At 44.3% G+C, this 21296-nt stretch overlaps 1 protein-coding gene, 1 non-coding gene and 1 pseudogene across 3 annotated transcripts in view; 2 read left to right on the top strand and 1 right to left on the bottom strand.

Moving 5' to 3' along the window:
• The window catches only part of AK4 (adenylate kinase 4), a 96165-nt gene extending 74928 nt beyond the window's left edge, over positions 1 to 21237 (bottom strand). Inside the window, exons 1-2 of one of the 2 annotated variants that reach the window (XM_018045182.1) lie at positions 21143 to 21237; positions 20340 to 20611 (exon numbers count right to left, since the gene is read on the bottom strand). In XM_018045182.1, the coding sequence (XP_017900671.1) occupies positions 20340 to 20484 (145 nt within the window). In that variant the 5' untranslated portion in view covers positions 20485 to 20611; positions 21143 to 21237. Of the gene's footprint in view, positions 1 to 20339; positions 20612 to 20810; positions 20917 to 21142 lie in introns of those variants that run through there. The other variant, XM_018045191.1, reaches the window with a different exon arrangement.
• Positions 1377 to 1997, top strand: LOC102182011 (annotated as a pseudogene).
• Positions 4166 to 4238, top strand: TRNAE-UUC. Its single transcript has one exon. It is a non-coding gene; the product is annotated as a tRNA-Glu (tRNA).

Genomic DNA, 21296 nt, shown 5'->3' with positions numbered 1-21296 from the left:
CAACAGTTCAGTAAGAGTCCTAGTTACTCCTCAAAGGATACACATAATAATATATCTTTGAGTTCTGTAGGAACTAAGACCACAACCCAGATGGAAGACAGGATAAGGATGCTGCCCTCCAGACTTCAATCAACCAAGACTTAGATTGTTGACCTTTGCCCCAATTCTAGGCTGAACTCTCCTGGCTCAAGCCCCTTCATGAATATGCATGTAGCCTTAGCTTAAACTTCGCTGATTTTGCTGTTTGTGTATGCTGCCTTGAGAAAGATCACAAAGTACTTGCTGCAAGTAATAATAAGTCCTTCATTCTACCGTACTTTGGCTTGGTTGTGTCTATTGGCTCAACATCCACCAAGAGGTGAACCTGGCTTTCTGGTAACTTAGGTGCAATGATCCTGCCACATTTAGCTAGCTGTCAGGAGGGATGGCCACTGCAGATTAAAAGGGCCACAGTGAAATCAGGCTGCAAAAGAACCTAGAAATGATATCATGGGAAGAATGCCTGGGGAAACAAGGGCTATTTTTCTTGGGGGAAAAAAAAAGACAACTTAAGTCAGAGAAGTGGTGCCTAGCAACTATTTTCAATTATCTGAAGAGCTAGTGAATTTAATTTACGTGACAACAAAAGACTGAAGTTGGATAAGTGGATGACAGTTTATGGATGACAGTTTCAAGGAGTTGGCTTTCATCTCAGTATGAGAGGAGAAAAAAATCTTCCAACAATTAGACCTGTCCAGCAATGAAAGAGCCTGCCTCCAGAGGAGGCAAGTTGGCTGTCAGCTGCTGTAGAAGGGATCTAACACAGAATGGCCACTTGGACAGAAGGACTTAAAATCCCTTCCAATTCTAAGATGTTAAGAAATGGAACAAATAATTAAACTTAACACAGTCATTGTTATGCATAGTGTTTAGCTCCTAAGAACCCTAGAAAACTGAAACAAAACTGAGTTCAATGAAAAGGTTTTGCACTTTCATCTTATTCCAAGCTGCATTCTTGATTTTTTTAAAAAAGCTAAGCCAATGAAGTAATGCAAGTTGAAAGTCAATCTCCCTCTTTGAAAAATTAAATTATGTCCTGAGATGCTATTTATAGTTACCATTTAAGAAAACTGGGAAACTACTCATACATGCAATCAATATTTTATAGCTCTCCTACAAACTACATTGGCTATTTTTACCAAGACCTATAGGGGTCATGTAGAAGAAAAATACAGAAGCAGCTGTGTTAAAATTTAGGAAAACCAAGCAAAGCAAAAGTTGAATTTCAGTCATGTCAGCTACTCTATTTATTAAAAGACCTTGAGAAAATCTAACCTATCAGATAAAAAGGTAAAGTTAAGAAAACTCCTTTTCCTTTCACTGCTGTGGCCACAGCCATGAGTATGCTCAGGCTGCAGAAGAGGCTTGCCTCCAGGGTACCCCTGCTGTGGCAAACCGGTCTGGTTGGACCCCAAGGAGACTAATGAAATCGCCAAGGCCAATTCCCATCAGCAGATCTGGAAGCCAATCAAAGATGAGCTGATCACCTGGAAGCCTATGACTTCTTGGACTCAATGGTGGAAAAACACCCTGGCTCGCTGGAAGGGCAGGCATATGGGCATAGATAAATGAAAGGGTACTGCCAGTGCTCGAATGCACGAAAAGGTAACCTGGAAGCAGAGGATGAGAGCTGCGCTGGCTGCTCAGAAGATACCATGAATCTAGGAAGACTGACCACCACGTGTATCACAGCCTGTACCTGGAGGTGAAGGGTAACGTGTTCAAAAACAAGTGGATTATATCCACTAGCTGGATATATATCCAGGGAATATATATATATATATATATATATCCACAAGCTGAAGGCAGACAAGGCCCGCGAGAAGCTTCTGGCGGACCAGGCTAAGGCCTGCAGGTCTAAGACCGAGGAAGCCCTCAAGCACCGTGAAGAGCAGCTTCAGGCCAAGGAGGAGGAAATCATCAAGATTCTATCCAAGAAGGAAGTGACCAAGAAATAAACTTCTCCCCCTCTCTCTGTACATAGTAGCCTCAGCAATTGCATAAATCACACATTCAATAAAAACAAACCTTATTCTTTTTTTAAAGAAAAGAAAGAAAACTGTCCTTTTAATGATGACACAATTTTTAAAAAGCAATTTCCCCTGCCCTCCAAAAGAGGCACACACGTAAGTAGCTTTGTTTGGGTAAGAGTGGAAACAAGGGGTTTCCCTGATGGTCCAGGGGTTAAGAATCTGCCCTTGCAATGCAAGGGGCGTGGGTTTGATCCCTGGTCCAGGAACTAAGATCTAGCACATCTCAGAGAAACTAAGCCTGCGGGCTGTAACTACTTTAGTCCAAGAGCTCAGGAGCCCCTGTCACACAATTAGACACCACAACAAAAGCTTCTGAGTACCGCAACAAAGACCCAACTCAGCCAAATAAAAAAATAAAAAAAACAGAAATAAGACAAATTCAAAGCAAAATAAGACAACACAATTAAAACAATGAGCAAATGCTTATAACCTCTGCAGAATGGTTGAGTGGTGAACATACACACACCCAAACACATCCTCCAAACACCACTGGATTGTGTCACTGATTCCATTCAAAGCAGCACATTCACTGAGGAAGATTTTAAATGAAATGAAAATATATAACTCCAGAGAGGAGGAGAACAAACCAGTGACTCCTCTTACTTGCCAGGTATTAGACATAAATAACCTCCTCTGACCCTCCCCAAAGCCCTGTGAAATAGGAGGAAATAGCCCTTACAAAGGAGGAAATCAAGTTCATTAACTCTTCCCAAATTTACAAAGTCAATAAGACGTTGAGCCTGAGGTATACATGACTCCAAACCTCAACGGTATTTCCACTATGCCATGGGGCCAGCTTCAATGCCAGCCACTTGCTACGCCAAACCCACAAGGGTTCTTGTCAACTGGAACTTCCCACAGGTATGGACTGCACCCCTCTGTTAAATGGGACCCCACTGTCCCTGACAATCGCTGAAGTTTCACACTTCAAAGGGCTGCAATTGGATCTGCCCTTGCCCACCATTCCCATACAGTCACATCTAATGTCACCACTTCAACTTCTCCCGAACACTTCTTCCCACTATTTCTAAACTACTTCTAAACTTCCCACTATGATCTAAACCGTGGTGACACTACCCTAGCTGCCCTTCCTTCCCACCAGTCCACCGGTCACAGTCACACCACTAAAGGAATTTGAGGAAGGCACTCCCCATAGTTTTCCTATTTACAAACTCCATCTGGGATTACACAGACAGCATTTCCAGCCTATTGCCTATAATCCCCAACTCTAGGTTTTAATAAAAATACCCTTAATTTTAATCACCTACTCCCAGACATGATCCTTCAAAAACACCCTTCTCAGGACCTCTGTGGAGGTCTAGTGGTTAAGACTCTGCACTTTCAATGGAGGAGATATGGGTTCAATTCCCCATTAGGGAACTAAGATCCCACATGCTGCATGGTGTGACGAAAAAACTAAAAAGTTAAACAAAACACCCTGCTCCCATTTTTCCACCTGCCAGTACCTAACCCATCTGTAAAGGCCCAGCTCTAACGCCATCTCTCCCATAGCTTTCAGTTACTCTGTCATGCCAAAGTATAACAAACAACTATTACACACTGCCTGTGTTAGATACTGGTGATAAAAAAAATGAACTCCCTCCACTGTTCTTATAATAAAATTTTCATGCCTTTTTATAGTATTCAGTATAATCTCCCTGATAAAACAATTAATTGGCTGTATGTTTTACCTTGTGAATTTCTTAAAGGTGGAGACCGTTTTTTTTAATTCCTAATAACAAGATGCCATTGGAATATCTTGATTTAACAAGTGCTTACTGAAATTTAAAGTCTAACCATTTGTCTGTGGATACTATAACAACCTCTTACACGACCTTGGAAGCTTCACTTTAGAACCATCCAATCCAGTATACAAACAGCCTGAATGACCTATTAAAAATGTGAATCAAACTGTCAATTTCTTATTTAAAAACAATGGCTTCACCTTAGATTAGGTGATGGTGTCTTAGCCACATCACTAAAAACATAAACAGTAAAAGAAGAAAAAAAAAAACAGATAAATTGGACTTCATCAAAATTAAAAACTTTCCATAGACACCATGAAGAGAGTAAAAAGACAATTCACAGGGAATTCCCTAGTGGACCAGTGGTTAGAACTTGGCATTTTCACTGCCAAGGGCCCAGGTTCAATCCCTGGTTGGGGAACTAAAGTCCCACAAGCCATAGAACATAGTCAAAAATATATAAACAAACAAGAAGACAATTCACAGAATGGGAGACAATATATGCAAATCATATATCTAATAAGGGACTTACATCCAAAATATATAAAGAATTCAACAATAAAGGACAAATGAGCCAATCTTAAAAACAGGCAAAGGATTTAAATAGACATTTCTCTCCAAAGAAAACACACAAATGGTCAAAAGGACATGGGAAAAAAATGTTCAACATCATTAGTTGAACATCCTTCAGTTCAATTCAGTTCAGTCACTCAGTTGTGTCCGACTCGTTGCGACCCCACGAACCGCAGCACGCCAGGCCTCCCTGTCCATCACCAACTCCCAGAGTTCACCCAAACTCATGTGTATCAAGTCGGTGATGCCATTTAGCCATCTCATCCTCTGTCGTCCCCTTCTCCTCCTGCCCCGAATCCCTCCCAGCATCAGGGTCTTTTCCAATGAGTCAACTCTTCGCATGAGGTGGCCAAAGTACTAGAGTTTCAGCCTCAGCATCAGTCCTTCCAACGAACACCCAGGACTGGTCTCCTTTAGGATGGACTGGTTGGATTTCCTTGCAGTCCAAGGGACTCTCAAGAGTCTTCTCCAACACCACAGTTCAAAAGCATCAATTCTTCGGCGCTCAGCTTTCCTCACAGTCCAACTCTCACATCCATACATGACTACTGGAAAAACCATAGCCTTGACTAGGCAGACCTTTGTTGGCCAAATAATGTCTCTGCTTTTTAATATGCTATCTAGGTTGGTTATAACTTTCCTTCCAAGGAGTAAGCGTCTTTTAATCTCATGGCTGCAGTCACCATCTGCAGTGATTTTGAAGCCCCCCCCCAAAAAGTCTGACACTGTTTCCACTGTTTCCCCATCTATTTCCCATGAAGTGATGGGACCACATGCCATGATCTTCGTTTTCTGAATGTTGAGCTTTAAGCCAACTTTTTCACTTTTTCACTCCTCTTTCACTTTCATCAAGAGGCTTTTGAGTTCCTCTTCACTTTCTGCCATAAGGGTGATGTCATCTGCATATCTGAGGTTATTGATATTTCTCCCGGCAATCTTGATTCCAGCTTGTGCTTCTTCCAGTCCAGCATTTCTCATGATGTACTCTGCATATAAGCTAAATAAGCAGGGTGACAATATACAGCCTTGACGTACTCCTTTTCCTATTTGGAACCAGTCTGTTGTTCCATGTCCAGTTCTAACTGTTGCTTCCTGACCTGCACAAGAGACAGGTCAAGAGACAGGTCAGGTGGTCTGGTATTCCCATCTCTTTCAGAATTTTCCACAGTTTCTTGTGATCCACATAGTCAAAGGCTTTGGCATAGTCAATAAAGCAGAAATAGATGTTTTTCTGGAACTCTCTTGCTTTTTCGATGATCCAGCAGATGTTGGCAATTTGATCTCTGGTTCCTCTGCCTTTTCTAAAACCAACTTGAGCCTGGCTTGGAGAATTTTGAGCATTACTTTATTAGCGTATGAGATGAGTGCAATTGTGTGGTAGTTCGAGCATTCTTTGGCATTGCCTTTCTTCAGGGAAATGCCATTCAAAACCACAATGAGATACCACTTCACACCCACTGGGGAGGCTAAAAGAAAAAGACAATAACAAGACCTGACAAGGAAACGAAGACATTGGAAAACTCATTCATTGGTGATGGGAATGTGTAAATGATGAAGCTGCTTTAGAAAATAGTTGGGCAGTTCCTCTAAATGTTAAACATAGTGTTACCACATGACTTAGCAATTTGACTTCTAGGTATACACCCAAGGAAGATGAAAACATGTCCACACAAAAATGTGTATACTGATGTTCATAGCAGGAAATGACCCAAGTGTCCATCAAAGAATGAAAGAATAAAGTGTGGGATAGCCATCTAATACAGTATTACTGGCAATAAGAAGAATTGAAGTTCTGACACATATTACCAGATAGTTGAATCTGAAAAACACGCGAAGTTTAAACAGTCATCTGCAACGGAAAATTATGTATTATGAGTCAACTTATATGAAAGATCAAAAGAGGCAAATCCATATAAACAAAAAGTAGGTTAATGATTACTAGGAGCTAGAGGGAGGAGGGGAATGGGGAATGACTGCTAATAGGTCCAGGGTTTCTTTCTGGGGTAATGAAAATGTTCTGTAATTATATAGTGGTTGCACAGGACTTCCCAGGTGGTTCAGTGGTATAGAATCCACTTGCTAAAGCAGGAAGATGCAGGACACTGGGTCAGAAAGATCCCCTGGAGGGGGAAACGGCAACCCACTCCAGTATTCTGGTCTGGATAATCCCATGGACAGAGCATCCTGGCAGGCTACAGTCCATGGGGTCGCAAAGAGTCAGACACTACTGAGCATACGTGCATGATGGTTACACAACTCTATAAAAAAAAGCACTGACTTATGCCCTCCAAAAGGATAAACTTTATTATATGAAAGCTATATCTCAGTAAAGCTAAAAACAAACAAACAAACAAACAACTCCAGTGCCTTGCATCCAGTTATAATGAAGTCTTAATTTCTGGCCACCCTACACCTTTCCAGCCACTTCTGCCACCTCCTCTGCACTCACGATGCTCCCGAGACACGCATCTCCTCTCTTCTCCACTGATGGAAAGTTCACTCCTATATTACGATTGGTCACATGTTCATCCTTCTGCCCAAGTCTTCACATACCTGGCTGCCACGCTCACGTTCAGAGCTCAGCTTATACACCTTCTGTTCAGACAGGCCTCCTCCGACTTCCCATTCTGAAGTCGTCTTCCCAGTCGCGCTGTCACTGCACTATATTTTCTTCATAGTATTTATGTAACGAATAAGGTCTACAGTTACCTCAGTTGTCTTCCCCTTCTGCCCTAGCAGGATTTCAAAACTTTTGTTGAGCTAAACTAAAGCTAATGAATTTACTCTTCAGATAGTGAAAGACTATAACTTAAGTTATGAAATGGATCATCTTACAGGGAAGTGATAATGAATGCCGTGTTAGAGGTACAGATGGGTATGGGAGAAATTCCAGATTAGAAAATGACATATATCTACAACAGCTGCGGAAAAGCTTCATAGAAATGATGGGACTGCAAACAGACTATGAGAGACTAACTGAAGTGTGAAAGGCATTATGGTAGAAAGGGGGAAAGTTATATCTGAATAACACGCTCCCTCAATGATGTTCATGACCTCAACACTTCACCCACATACACCCCACCATGACTCATGAGAATGTAACATGGAACCTCGAACTTGAATCCTTGACCGTAAATGCCTCAAGGACACTTGTGCATACCTCCCCCTACCTAACGCAGGCACAGAAACATGTTAAGTGACTAATAAGTTTAAAAGTACAGGTATTATTCCAGAAGTCTTACCATTATGATGAGAAACAATTCCTGCCTACTCACAAATACATATGGTTTCTATTTTAGACCTCTTTTGACCCATTTTTATGGGAGAAAAGAGGAAGTCGGTGTTTCCTATTTTAGAATTTTTTTTTTTAACATTTTAGGGACAGAGTGGTAACAACAACAAACCATGTATCTCCAGCTCACCATTAAAGGGTGTGCTCAGTCTCAGTGGACTTGTGGAGAGCTAAGCTGCAGATTCCCTGCCACTCCTTCCCAATGTGACATTTCTAAGACATAAAGTAGATATTCACTGGCTACTGGAGCACCTGCAAGGCAGTAGGACACAATGGAAAGTTTAAATCCCAGCCATGCAGTCTCAAGTTTGAATGCTAGCTTCTCTATTTGACTGTCTGATGTAAGGCAAGTAGCTCAACCTCTCTGATGTCATTTCTTTATTTATCAAATGAGATATTACTTACAACTGCTCCAGATTTGTGTGTGGACTAGACAACGTGCATGGGCTTCCCTGGTGGCTCAGACAGTAAAGAATCTGCCTGTAATATGGGACCTGGGTTTGATCCCTGGGTTGGGAAGATCTCCTGGAGGAGCGCAGGGCAATCTACTCCAGCATTCTTGCCTGGAGAATCCCATGGACAGAGGAGCCTGGTGGGCTACAGTCCATGGGGTCGCAAAGAGTCAGACATGACTGAGCAACTAAGCGTGCTGCACAGAGAATGTGCCTACAATGGCTAGTCTAGCACGTGCTTGACCCACTGCAAATGTCAGTTACAATGATCAAGTCACAAGAATTACAAAGTGCCAGGGTCACAGGTTGCTGGTCAATTAAAAAATGCTTTAGAATAGAAAACTGTTGGTTTCTAGCTTCTTGGGAATTTGATGAGCAGGAGTGACTTTGCATTATTTCAATACTATCAGTCTCTCTGGCCAAGGAAGACATGCTTGCTGCCAAACCTGTCGTTTAACCAGTACAAGAACCCTTGGAACTTGGAAGTAAAGCTGTTAAAATATAACATCAGCCATCTAATTGGGACTGCATGAAGCTCTACAAATGAGACCTTTTGTACTATGTCTTAAAGGCCAATCAGAACCAAACACCAAGTGATGGAGGGAAAAGGGCAGAGTAATCTAAAGCCTCTATTACCTGATTTAAAATATATTTTAAAAATATATATTTGTACATATATCTAGTTCACTAAAAAGACAATACACAGTTGATATATCTGATTCACTGTAAAAGCATACTGTCTAAAACTTAAAAAAAAAAAAATTTCCAAGTCTTAAGTCTTCTCACAACATGGACCACACACAGTGCTAAAGAGAAGACTAGCATAATAGAAAATGATTTAACAATTTACTTGGTAGATTGTTAAATATGCAATTCTTCATGCCCTTCATAATGATTGTATTTATAGCTAATCGTCTAGAGCCAATTTACTCTAGTTTCAAGATCAGTTGCCATCACTGACCCAGGAATTGAGTTCCAGGAAGTTAGAAACAGAAGATTAAAAGTTTCCTGGTACCATATGTGTATGGATCTTAAAGGTAAGCACAGTAATGGAAACTGGAAAAGGTGATATGAAGCAAAATAATAACCCTTTCCTTTGATAATATATATAATTAAAAGAATATGTATAATAGAATGATAATATGCATAATAAAAAGGGTAAAACAGGAGATTGAAAAAGCTGGCTTGAAACTCAACATTCAAAAAATGACGATCATGGCATCTAGTCCCATTACTTCACGGCAAATAGTGGAAAAAGTGGAAGAAATGACAGATTTTCTTTTCTTGGGCTCAAAAATCACTATGAACAGTCACTGAAGCCTTGAAATGAAAAGATGCTTGCTCCTTGGGAGGAAAGCTAGGACAAACTTAGTGTATTAAAAAGCAGAGATATCACTTTGCCAGCAAAGGTCCATATAGTCAAAGCTACGGTTTGTCTAGCAGTCATGAACAGATGTGAGAGTTTGACCATAAAGAAGGCTGAGCGCTGAAGAATTGGTGCTTTCAAATTGTGGTGTTGGAGAAGACTCTTTCTTGAAAGTCCCTTGGACTGTAAGGAGATCAAACCAGTTAATCTTACAGGAACTCAATCCTGAATATTCATTGAAAGGACTGATGCTGAAGCTTCAATACTTAACCACCTGATGTGAAGAGTAGACTCGTTAGAAAAGACCCTGAGCTGGGAAAGATTGAAAGCAAAAGGAGAAGGGGGCAGCAGAGGATGAGATGGTTAGACAGCATCACTGACTCAATGAACATGAATTTGAACAAACTGCAGGAGATAGTGAAGGACAAGGAAGCCTGGTGTGCTGCAGTCCATGGGGTCACAAAGAGTTGGACATGACTTAGTGGCTGAACAACAATATTTACAAGGTGAATGAGGTCTAAAATAATAATATACAAGGTGTGATCAAGTCACAAAAGCAACGATCCCATGGACTTCAAATAAGCCCTGGAGGAGGAATTCCAGGTATTCCATGTAAACATCCACCTCTCCTCACCTCTTAGTTGAGCTGACTTGTCAAAATTCAGCTCAGAAATATCCTCTGAAAAGCTTTCCTTAACTCCATGCAAGCATGCTAAGTTGATTCAGTCAGGTATGACTCTGTGCAATCCCATGGACTGTAGCTTGCCAGGCTCCTCTGTCCATGGAATTCTCCAGGCAAGAACAGTGGAGAGGAATGTCGTTTCTTCCTCCAGAGGATCTTCCTGACCCAGGGGTTGAACCCAGGTCTTCAGCATGGCAGACAGATTCTTTACCATCTGAGCTACCGAGGAAGCCCCTTTTAACACCATATGTGTGTGTGTTAGTCGCTCAGTTGTGTCCAACTCTTTGCGACCCCATGGGGTGTTGCCCACCAGGCTCCTCCATCCATGTGATTTTCCAGGCAAGAGTGCTGGAGTGGGTTGCCATTTCCTTCTACACTTTAACATCATACACAAAAATAAACTCAAAATGGATTAAAGAACTAAATATGAGACCACATACTATAAAGCTCTTACGGCTGAACACGAGTCTCTTATGTCTCCTGCATTGGCAGGTGGGTTCTTTACCACTACTGCCACCTAGGAAGTCTCTTCCTTAACCCCATTTCCTCCTAAACGCTGGGTAGGCTGCCTCTTCCCTATGTGCCTAGGACCTACAAATGCACACCTTGCAGCCTTTCATCCACTGCATACCTGTTTGCCTCACTGCTGCTGCTGCTGCTGCTAAGTCGCTTCAGTCATGTCCCCATAGTCTGTGCGACCCCATAGATGGCAGCCCACCAGGCTCCCCCGTCCCTGGGATTCTCCAGGCAAGATCACTGGAATGGGTTGCCATTTCCTTCTCCTGCCTCTCCCAATAAATTTACATCTCCTTCAGGGAACAGACCTTGACTCACCTCTTTGTATCCCATAAGCCAATACTGCCTGGCACTCAAGCCTTTGTTGAAAGATATAATCAAGGGACAGTCAGCAAAGCGTATTTTTGTATACTGAAAGACTGCAAATAACCCACAGGCAACTGGTTAAATCACCATTCTCAAAGTGTGGTCCAAGGATCCCTGAGGGTCCATGAGACCTTTCCCGGTGTCTGCAAATCCCCCTCTTTCTCTAACCACATATTTGTGTACAGCCAGATTCTCTTCCAATACTTTCACCTGACAACATGGCAAACTGACTGAGTAAGAAACCAGATGTGAGAATCTAGCTTTCTTCTATTAAACCAAACATTAAAGAGAATTGCAAATATGCTACTCTTCTTTGGAGTTTGTTCTAGAAAACAGTTCTTTTTTAATAGAAATAGATTAACATGGGTTTGTTACTCTTGTGTGTGTTAGTCACTCTATCATGTCTGACTCTTCAAGACCCCATGGACTGTAGCTCACCAGGCTCCTCTGTCTTAAGGGATTCTCCAGGCAAGAATACTGTAGTGGGTTGCCATTTCCTTCTCCAGGAGATCTTCCCGACCCAGGAATCAAACCCAGGTCTCCTGCATTGCAGGCAGATTCTTTACCATCTGAGACCAGAGAAGCCCAGTTACTCTTACTTTCAACAAATTAATAAATATTTTTTAACTTTCTTAGTTTTGATTTCTAGTACAGTCAATAACTATAGGTAGAACCTATATAAACAAAGACTCTTTGGGGTTCTCAATGTCTTTTAAATGTACTAAAAGGTCCTGAGACCCAAACAGTTGAGAATGGGTCAGTTAAAGAAACAATGGTATAGTTGTATGATAGGAGTATGCAGCCAAATTTTTTAAAGAATATGGTAGGTTGATAAACACTAGTATGTCCAAGCTATAATGCTAAGTTTTTTAAAAAAGGACAGGAACTTCCCTAGCGGTCCAGTGGCCATACCTGTGCTCCTAATGCAGGGGGCCTGGGTTCTATCCCTGGTCAGGGAACTAGATCCCACCTGTCACAACTAAGAGTTCCCATGCTGCAAGTAAAGATCTTGTGTGCTGTAATTAAGACATGTGCTGTGTGTGTCAGTTGCTCAGTCTTGTGTGACTCTTTGCAACCTCATGGACTGCAGCCCACCAGGCTCCTCTGTCCATGGGATTCTCCAGGCAAGAATACTGGAGTGGATTCCCACGCCCTCCTCCAGGGGATCTTCCCAAACCAGAGATCAAACCCGGGCCTCCTACAATTGCAAGAAAATTCTTTACCAACTGAGCTACCACAGAAGCCCGGGTGACATGGCACATCAAATAAATAAATATTTAAAAAAGAAAGAAAGAAGGGCAAAACAAAGTATTGATATACGTGTACATTTTTTAAAGAGGTACCACTATACATACATATATGATATATGTATACACATATTTTTAAGATGAACATCCAAGAAAAGTAAAAAGTAGGTATCCCTGTGGAAAGTAACTGGGGAACCCGAGGTCAGGGATGGGAGAGATTTTCCACACCATTCCTAGTGTATTTGAACATTTTACCACCTGCATGTATTATGTGTGCACTCAGTCACTCAGTCTTCTCCACCTCTTTGCAACCCCATGGACTGCAGCCCTCCAGGCTCCTCTGTCCAAGGGATTTTCCAGGCAAAAGTGCTGGAATGGGTTGCCATTTCCTACTTCAGATCTTCCCAACCCAGGGATTGAACCCAAGTCTCTTGTGTCTCTTGTATTGGCAACAGATTCTTTACCACGGCACCACCTAGGAAGCCCTCTACGTGTATCACTTTTTTCAAAAAATCAACAGTGTAATAAAAATTATATTGAAATAGTACAAAGCATTAAACTCACATTGAAGAACAGACCGTAATGACACTCGAAAATATTAAATGATACATTGTGAAATAAAACAAGCCATTTTCAAAACAGTAATACATAATATATTCTTAAAAAACTGTCGGGAAGATAGTCTGCACATAAAAAGTATTAACAGTTATTATTTCCTCCTAGTTAGTGCAAATACAAATTTCTTACTTCCTCTTGCATTTCTAAACCTTGGGTAAATTAACATGAACTATTTATGCAATCAGAAAATCAATGAAAGGCCTCTTTCCTGGATGGAACCATGGAGGGCACAGAAAAGAAAAAGAAGGTTCCTGCTGTGCCAGAAATCCTTAAGAAAAAAGCAAAAGAATTTTGCAGAGCTTAAGATGAAATGCCTGAGAAAGAACTTTGCCCAAAAGATGCTTTAAAAAGTAAGGAGGAAGTTAATCTATGAAAAAGCTAAGCAGTATCACAAACAATACAGGCAGATGTACAGAACTGAAATTTGAATGGCTAGGATGGCAAGAAAAGCTGGCAACTGAGGAACCCAAACTGGCCTTTGTCATCATGATCAGAGGTATCACTGGTGTGAACCCAAAGGATCAAAGGTGTTGCAGCTTCTTCATCTCCATTAGATCTTCCAAGGCACCTTTGTAAAGCTCAGCAAGGCTTCAGCTAACATGCTGAGAATTGTGGAACCATACAATGCATGAGTGTTACCCAAACCTGAAGTCAACAAATGAACTGATCTACAAGTATGGCTATGGCAAAATCAGCAAGAGAATTGCCCTGACAGATAACATGATGCTCAATCTCTTGGCAAATATGGCATCATCTACATGCAGAATCTGATTCATAAGATCTATACTGCTGAAAAATGTTTCAAAGAAGCAAACAACCTCCTATGGCCCTTCAAACTGTCTTCTCTATGAGACGGAATGAAGGAAAGGACCACCCATTTTGTAGAAGGTGGAGATGCTGGCAACAAGGAAGATCAGATCAACAGGCTTATTAGAAGGATGAATTAAGGTATTTACCACTATTTTTGTAATCTGTTCACTTAATAGAGACTGCTTTCAAGCTGAAAAGAAAGAAAAGAAAAACAAAGAAAGCGTTTAAATATACAAGTATAGGGAATTCCCGGCAGTCCAGTGGTTAGCACGTCACACTTTCACTGTGGAGAACCCAGATTCAATCCCTAGCCAGGGAACTAAGATCCTGCAAGTGTAGCAATGCAAATGAGGGGGCGTGGGGGTGGGGATGTTGAAAAATAAAAATATACACAAAAGTATGTGTATCTATGTCTATATTAAATAAAATATTTAGTAAGCAAAAACTTACATGAATAAAGCAGCACCAGGGTGGCACAACAGTAGAGTCCCCCTGCCAATACAGGATTTGCAGATTCGAATCCTGGGTTAGGAAGATCCCCTGGAGAATGGAATGGCAACCCACTCCAGCAATCTTCCCTGGAGAATCCCATGGACAGAGGAGCCTGGTGGGCTACAGTACACAGGGTCACGAAGAGGCAGACATGACTGAGCGACTAACACTTTCACTTTTATCTGCTGAATGGACTATAATATAGAAACTTTAAATGGTTTTGAAGAAGTGGTAAGAACACAGAAAAATGCTCACAATATCCAAGCGGGACGCCAAGTTAGTTTGCTGGGGACAACAGGGCAAATATACAGGAAAAAAATAACTTGTTAGAATTTCCTAGTGTCAGTGTGGAATAGTGGGTAATTTTCACTTGCCTTTTCAGTTTCTTTCACAGCTTTGCATTTTTCAAATTTTCTACAAGGCATGACTTTGGTCAGAAAAAACTACTTTTAAAAAATGAGCAGGACTTCCCTGGTGGTCCAATGGCTAATGGTCCATGCTCCCAATGCAAGGTGCCCAGGTTCAATCCCTGGCCAGGGAACTAGATCCTGCATGCCGCAATGAAGACTGAAGATCCTGTGTGCTGCAAATAAGACCTGGCACAGCCAAATAAATAATTTTTTTTAAGTGGATTTCCATTAAAAAATGACCACACTGAAAAGAAGCTCAGATTCAACTACGCATGTGTGAAAGTCAGTCTTAATGTCATGGGACCTTATTCAAGTCAAACTAACAGTTCTCTCAAAGTACGCGTGAAAACCCTCAAAGAAATGAGAAAAAACAGGGGGATGTACAAGTGGACCTGCAGACAGGAGAGATGCGTCCAAACTTGTCAGGTCCTTGACCTAGGCATCCTGAGTCCTTGACCTACATCCTGAGTCTTACCAAAAGAAGGAAAAAATATGGAATATCCCATACTCTAGAAATAGCAGACTAAGCCAAGACTTTGCATGATCTCCAAAAACACGAACTATTAATATTTAATGTTGTTCTAAATACATTGGTGAACATTAGTCTCTTTAATACAACTTCTCCAGTTGTCAGACGTTTTCATTCTTACATAAGAAAAGACACACATTTATACTTAATGAGCATTTAAAAAAAAAACCTGAACCTTCTGAACTAGATCATTTTTTCAGGAGAGGCTCAGCCCATAGACTAATTTGAAATGCCAATCCCATCTGCAAACCTCAGCAAGAGCTGCAGTTAATATTAATTAAGAGCAGAAACAGGTTTGTTCTTGAACATCTTTTCTCTCAAGTCCAGGATGCTTCCAAATGGAAACTTTCCAATTTCCCTACACTTGAGATAGTAGATCCAGTACAAACCTTAAAACAGGAGTCTCACACCTTTTAGAGGGAGGTTTCATTCACTGATCACTCAGCAAATGAAGGTACCACTAAATATAAATGGGGGGGGGGGTTTGTTTTGGGCCACACCATGCAGCATGAGGGATTTTCATTTCCGACCAGGGATTGAACCTGCACCCCTGCAGCGGAAGTGAAAGCATGGAGTTTCAACCACTGAACTGCCAGGGAAGTCCCAAGATTTGGGGATAGTGGTTTTGGGTATTTATTTTCTTATTTGGCTGTGACAGGTCTTCGTTGAGGCTTTTTAGTTGAGGCATGTGGGATTTTTTCTTTTTTTATTTAATTTAGTTTCAGCATTCAGACTCTTTTGGCTCACACCATAAAGAATCTGCCCGCAATGTGGGAGACTCGGGTTCAATCCTGGGTCAGGAAGATGCCCTGTAGAAGGGAATGGCAATCCTCTTCAGTATTTTTGCCTAGAGAATTCCATGGACAGAAGAGCCTGGTGGGCTATAGCCCATGGGGTCACAAAGAGTCGGACAAAACTGAGTTACTAACACACATTCATGCTCCAATTCTCTGATCAGGGATCAAACCCCGGCCCTCTGCGATGGGATCACAGTCTTAGTGTAACTACAGGCCTTCTCCTATATCCTCTGCTTTAGCTCCTCTCTGAAGTACCTGCTGCTGCTGCAGCTAAGTCGCTTCAGTTGTGTCTGACTCTGCAACCCCATAGATGGCAGCCCACCAGGCTCCGCCGTCCTTGGGATTCTCCAGGCAAGAACACTGGAGTATGTTGCCGTTTCCTTCTCCAATGCGTGAAAGTGAAGTCTCTCAGTCGTGTTTGACCCTTAGAGACCCCATGGACTGCAGCCCACCAGGTTCCTCCATCCATGGGATTTTCCAGGCAAGAATACTGGAGTGGGGTGCCATTGCCTTCTCCTAGATAACAGTATTTGATGCAAATTTCCTGAGTTGCTTTGCTGATGTGAAACCCCACTCTACCAAATGAAAGAACTACTTGGTGACCATGAGCACATAGCCCCAGGCCTCCTGGAGCCTAAGGACAAATAAGTTTAATCCCTGTGACACCACCCTGCTACCTCACCATCAGCCAATCAGAGAACTGTATACTGGCTGATCCTCTACCCTGAGACACTCACCTGTCCTTAAAAAATGCTTTGCAAAAACCCTTTAGGAAGCCTCAGGATTTTCAGGGCATAAGCCACCTCCTAGCATGGACTTGCAATATACCCTTCTTCGCTCCAAACTCTGACATTTCAGTTTAGCCTCACTGCACAATCCGGCACATAAACTTTCATTAACATTAGCCACTGGACTACCAGGGAAGTCCCAGATTTTAAAGGAACTCTATTGAGTGCCAGCTGTGTGTGATGCACACGCACACACATACACATTCATGCATATGTATGCAAAAACACACACACAAAAGCTAATATTTTTTATGACAGTGTCCCAGCTTCTGGCAACTTAAGAGAACTCTCCCATCTATTTACTCATTCAGTGTGCTAAAAAAAAAAGTAAGCCAAAAATTGGGGGGTGGGTCTTCAAATAAGGTATTTGGTAAGTCTCAGCCTGCAGAGCTTCAGGCAGACCAGGCAGAGCCAACAGGTGACAGATATCACAAAGCTCATCTGAGATCCATAGTAAACACAAACTTTTATCACAAATCAGAGCTAATTAAGCAGAATGGACATTGCTAAAGGCTGTTTGACTCTTCTGGGAAAGATGTAGATAGAATTTATGACCGTGTCTTCATCAGATTTGTTGAACTCCTTTTATTCATTAGGCAATTTGTCAGATCCATCCTTTAAGTCTCAGTGGCAACTGGACTATGGTGAAGGTAGAAAAAAATACTGCTATAGCCCCCAGCACCTAGAACACTGACATATAGCAGGTATTCAGTAAGTACCTACTAGATAAATCAGAATACATTAGCTGCACTGCATCAGAAGTGTATGTGACAGCACCAATAGAATTCACAAGCTATGTGCAGAGAAAAGAGATGAAGTTCGCCAGGGCAGGTGAGGGAAAATTGACCAAATGCAATGAGTAGCCAGTCCTTTCCTGGAAGAGCAGCTTTTCACCAGGCAGTAACGGCAGGAAAACCATGTGGACAGGAGTATGCCCCAATCCTGCAGGCTGCAGCAGATGGCCTGAGCTACTTTCCAATTCAAATTCTTACCAAGGTTTTCCTTCCTGGGATTTTGCTGCACTTTAGCATCTCCTTCAAACCTTCAACTATAAAGGGGTACCTACAGAGCGGTCATTGTGCTTCTCTGCCAGGAAATTAGTGAAAAGCAAACAGCCAGTAACAGAAAAATAAATGCTGCGGAATGTTTTCTTATTTACCAGGCAACGAGCCTATTAAGACTCTTATACCTTCTGAGAAAAATAACCCAAGAACACCCTCCAAGTCCACTAGAAACAGGCCGTTTTCAAAATAGTCACTGTCCTTTATTTATCCTCTTCTTCTTTCCCTCATAGTGTTTTTGGTTTTGGGGGGTTTTTTGGCCCACAGCACAGTGGATCCTAGTTCCCTGACCAGGGATCGAACTTGCATCCCCTACACTGGAGGCATGGAGTCTTAACCATTAGACCGCCAGGGAAGTCCATTCTTGATTAAGTTTTAATTGATTCATGCATAAACTATTTGATTCCCAACAGAAAAAGATAATTTAAACATTGCAGAGTCACTTTTTACTCCAGGGAGAAACACTGGCAGGGAAATGAAGGCACTTGAAAGAGAACGGAGACTAAAATTCTGAACAAAGGAAAGTTAAAATGAACAAAATAAGGGAAAACAACTGGTGGAAAAGTTTTCAAACCCCCTAAAAAAGTGCAGAAACAAGCGACTTCCCATCACATTCTCTTCAAAAAAGCAGAGTGGGCTTCCCTGGTGGCTCAATGATGGATAATTCTCCTGCCAGTGCAGGAGACATGGGTTCAATCCCTGATCCGGGAGAATTCTAAAAGGCAAGGAGCAACTAAACCCGTATACCACGACTATTCAGCCAGTGCTCTAGAGCCAGGGAATGGCAACTACCTGAAGCCCGGGTGCCCTAGAGCCAGGGCTCTGCAACTTGAGAGGCAGGATGAGCGGCCTGAGTGCCACAACTAGACAGTAGCCCCCCACTCTCTGCAACTAGAGAAAAGCCCACGCAGCAAGGAAGACCCAGCACAGCCAAACAAATAAATAAGTAAATCACCTTTTTAAAAAGGAAAGAGCCACCAATCCAGTCCCAAGATGGATGGTGCAAAGCCTTCATGCCAGAAGGAGGCAAGTTACCGAGTCGGGTACAGGGAAGGCAGAAAAATGGGCTCAATCCCACCCAGCAGTTTCCTCACCTCATTATACCCACTGAGAAGCCCCACCTGACCACAAAAGCCACCTGGCCACCTTGAGCCAGCCTACCCTTTCAGAGTTCTCCCCGCACCCAAACTGCATTCCAAACCGGGAAGGAGTAAAATGCATTTGAATGTGTTATTAAAATTAAAATAGACCCAGTTGTGGTCTATTCCAGGTGCGATGAGGTATACAGGACGCAGCCTTCTGAATGGTGAAGGGTGGGGAACAGGATTATTGAAAATCAAAATAAAAGTTTGCTCTTAAAACCTGCTTTAAGAAAGAAGGAGTAAAATTCTGCCTTTAAAATACTTCTTAATTCCCCGCCGCTTTCAGGCTTTCTGTTTTCCAAGCACCGTCCTCCACCCACCTCTGTCAAACTAATCTGTGCTTCGGTAATGAAGATACCGTAATAGGCTATAACCACCTAGGACCAGATGAGAACAGAAGACAGAGGGAAGCACCCCGTTTGCAATAACAAGTTTTCATAAATGAGTTGCTAATTGTGAGCATGTGCATCCCAGAAGGGCCAACTACCTAGCAGCAGCACCACACCTACCTACCTCTCGCCTTTTAACGCCAATTCATTATGAACTCGTGTGAACGCGGGGTGGGAACAGAGGGGAGAAGGGCCGCACTGACAGGCCAAGGAGAGCGGGCGACCTGTAGCCCCAAATTAACCAGGCAAGCCAAGGGAGGCATTCTCAAGAAGCCATTTCCAAGGAGGCTGGATTCAAACTGTAATTTGTCAGATCAAGTCTCCTTGTCTCCTAATGGTCAGGCCCCGGCTTGAGGAGGAGGGGGAGTTAGTGGTGAGAGTTTACCTTAGAAGGCGGCAGGGAACAGACAGGCCTTTCAAAGCCACCCAGGGCTCTGCCCAGAGGCCCCGGGAGGCGTGGAGGGGCTGGAGCGGCGCGCGGCTGCGAGCCCCGCGGCGCCACAGGTTCCCCAGCGCGCGGCAGGGCCCGACTCCCACAGGTGGGCGGCGCTCGGCCCGGGGGCTCCGGCGAGAAGAGGGGATGCTACGGGTCACCAGGGACGCGGTGAACTGGGTGGGAGACGGCCAAGCGCCAGGATGGCTTGGCCTTAAGGAAGCCGGGCGAGAGAGAAGCTCGGGGTTTTCAGCTGCCCCGATCTGCTGGCTGGTGACCTGCTTTTCGCCAAAGCAAGAGCAGCCCGTGGCGGGGTGGGAGTGGGGCTCGCACCCCTCCTACCCTCCGCCCAGCTAGCCTTGGCCTCCTCCCGGGCGCGGTTAAGCCGCACGGCCGCAGGCCACCAGCTGCATGCGCCCCGGCACGTAGGAGCCTGCACTACCACATGAGGGCGGGGGAAGGGCGCCCGGGGACCGAGGAGACTCAGCCCCTGGCTGGCCCTTCGCCTCCCAGCCTCACCCGATCCCCCGTCCGCTCACTCGCCCCCGCTCCCTCTCACCCGTGTTGGCCTTGATGTTCTCCCGCAAGAAGTGGCCGCTGGAGAGATGCTGAAGGCCAAAGTTCTGGGCTATCCTCTGGCACACGGTGCCCTTGCCCGAGCCCGGCGGCCCAAGGATGACCGCACGCAGGAGTTTGGAAGCCATTGCCTCGGAGAGGAGGGGGAGGCCGAACTGACAACCGGGACAGCGGCCTCGGAGAAGCCCCGGGAACTTTGTTTCTTCTGCCTCTGCCTCTGACACCCTGGGCTCGCGCGGGGATTCGCCGCCGCCCCTGCAGGGTAAGGAGAGACTTTGAGACAACCCCGCCTCTCCGCCCCGCGCCTGGGCGGCTCGAGGGCGGAGTAAGCGCCACGCTATACCTCCCCGCCCTCAACGCCCCCACTCTGCGATCCCGGAGAACTCCCGAGCGCCCGCCCCTGGCGGGGGTAGCCCTCGGGAGCTTGGAGTGGGGTCAGCCCGGCCAGGCCCACCTCGATCCTTTCCTAGATCTCGTGCCCCACGCCCAGTCCGAGGAAGGGCTCGGGCATCCCCACGGCAATCTCCACCGAGTGAGACAGCCTGAACAGGCGGTGACTCCAAGCGCGCCTCCAGTAGCCCCACGCCGCGGCGGCCTAGGGGCTGAGCCCCAACCCGGGTCCCCGCACGTGGGCAGCGTTTGGTCCGAGTCTCCTCCTCCCCCCGGCGGCTGTCACATCCCCGGGAGTAGCAGCGGCCGCCTCCGCAGAGGTCTGAGGGATGCTCTCCTCGCCGTGGAGCCAGAGTCCGGCGCCTCTCCACCCGGAGAAGTCAAATAAACACACACCTTGGCCGGGACGCGGCCCTCTGCGAGGCTTCTAGCCCGGATCCCGCTGGGCGGCGCCGCCTCCGCCCGCCCCCACTCGGAGCCCCGGCCGGCGGCGCGGGGCTCGCGCCTTACGTAAGCCGGGAGACCGGCTCCGCGCTAGCCGCCCGCCTGC

This window comes from Capra hircus, chromosome 3 (genome assembly GCF_001704415.2).
Source record: "Capra hircus breed San Clemente chromosome 3, ASM170441v1, whole genome shotgun sequence".
NCBI classification, from domain to species: domain Eukaryota; kingdom Metazoa; phylum Chordata; class Mammalia; order Artiodactyla; family Bovidae; genus Capra; species Capra hircus.
This window is presented reverse-complemented; position numbering and strand designations above follow the sequence as displayed.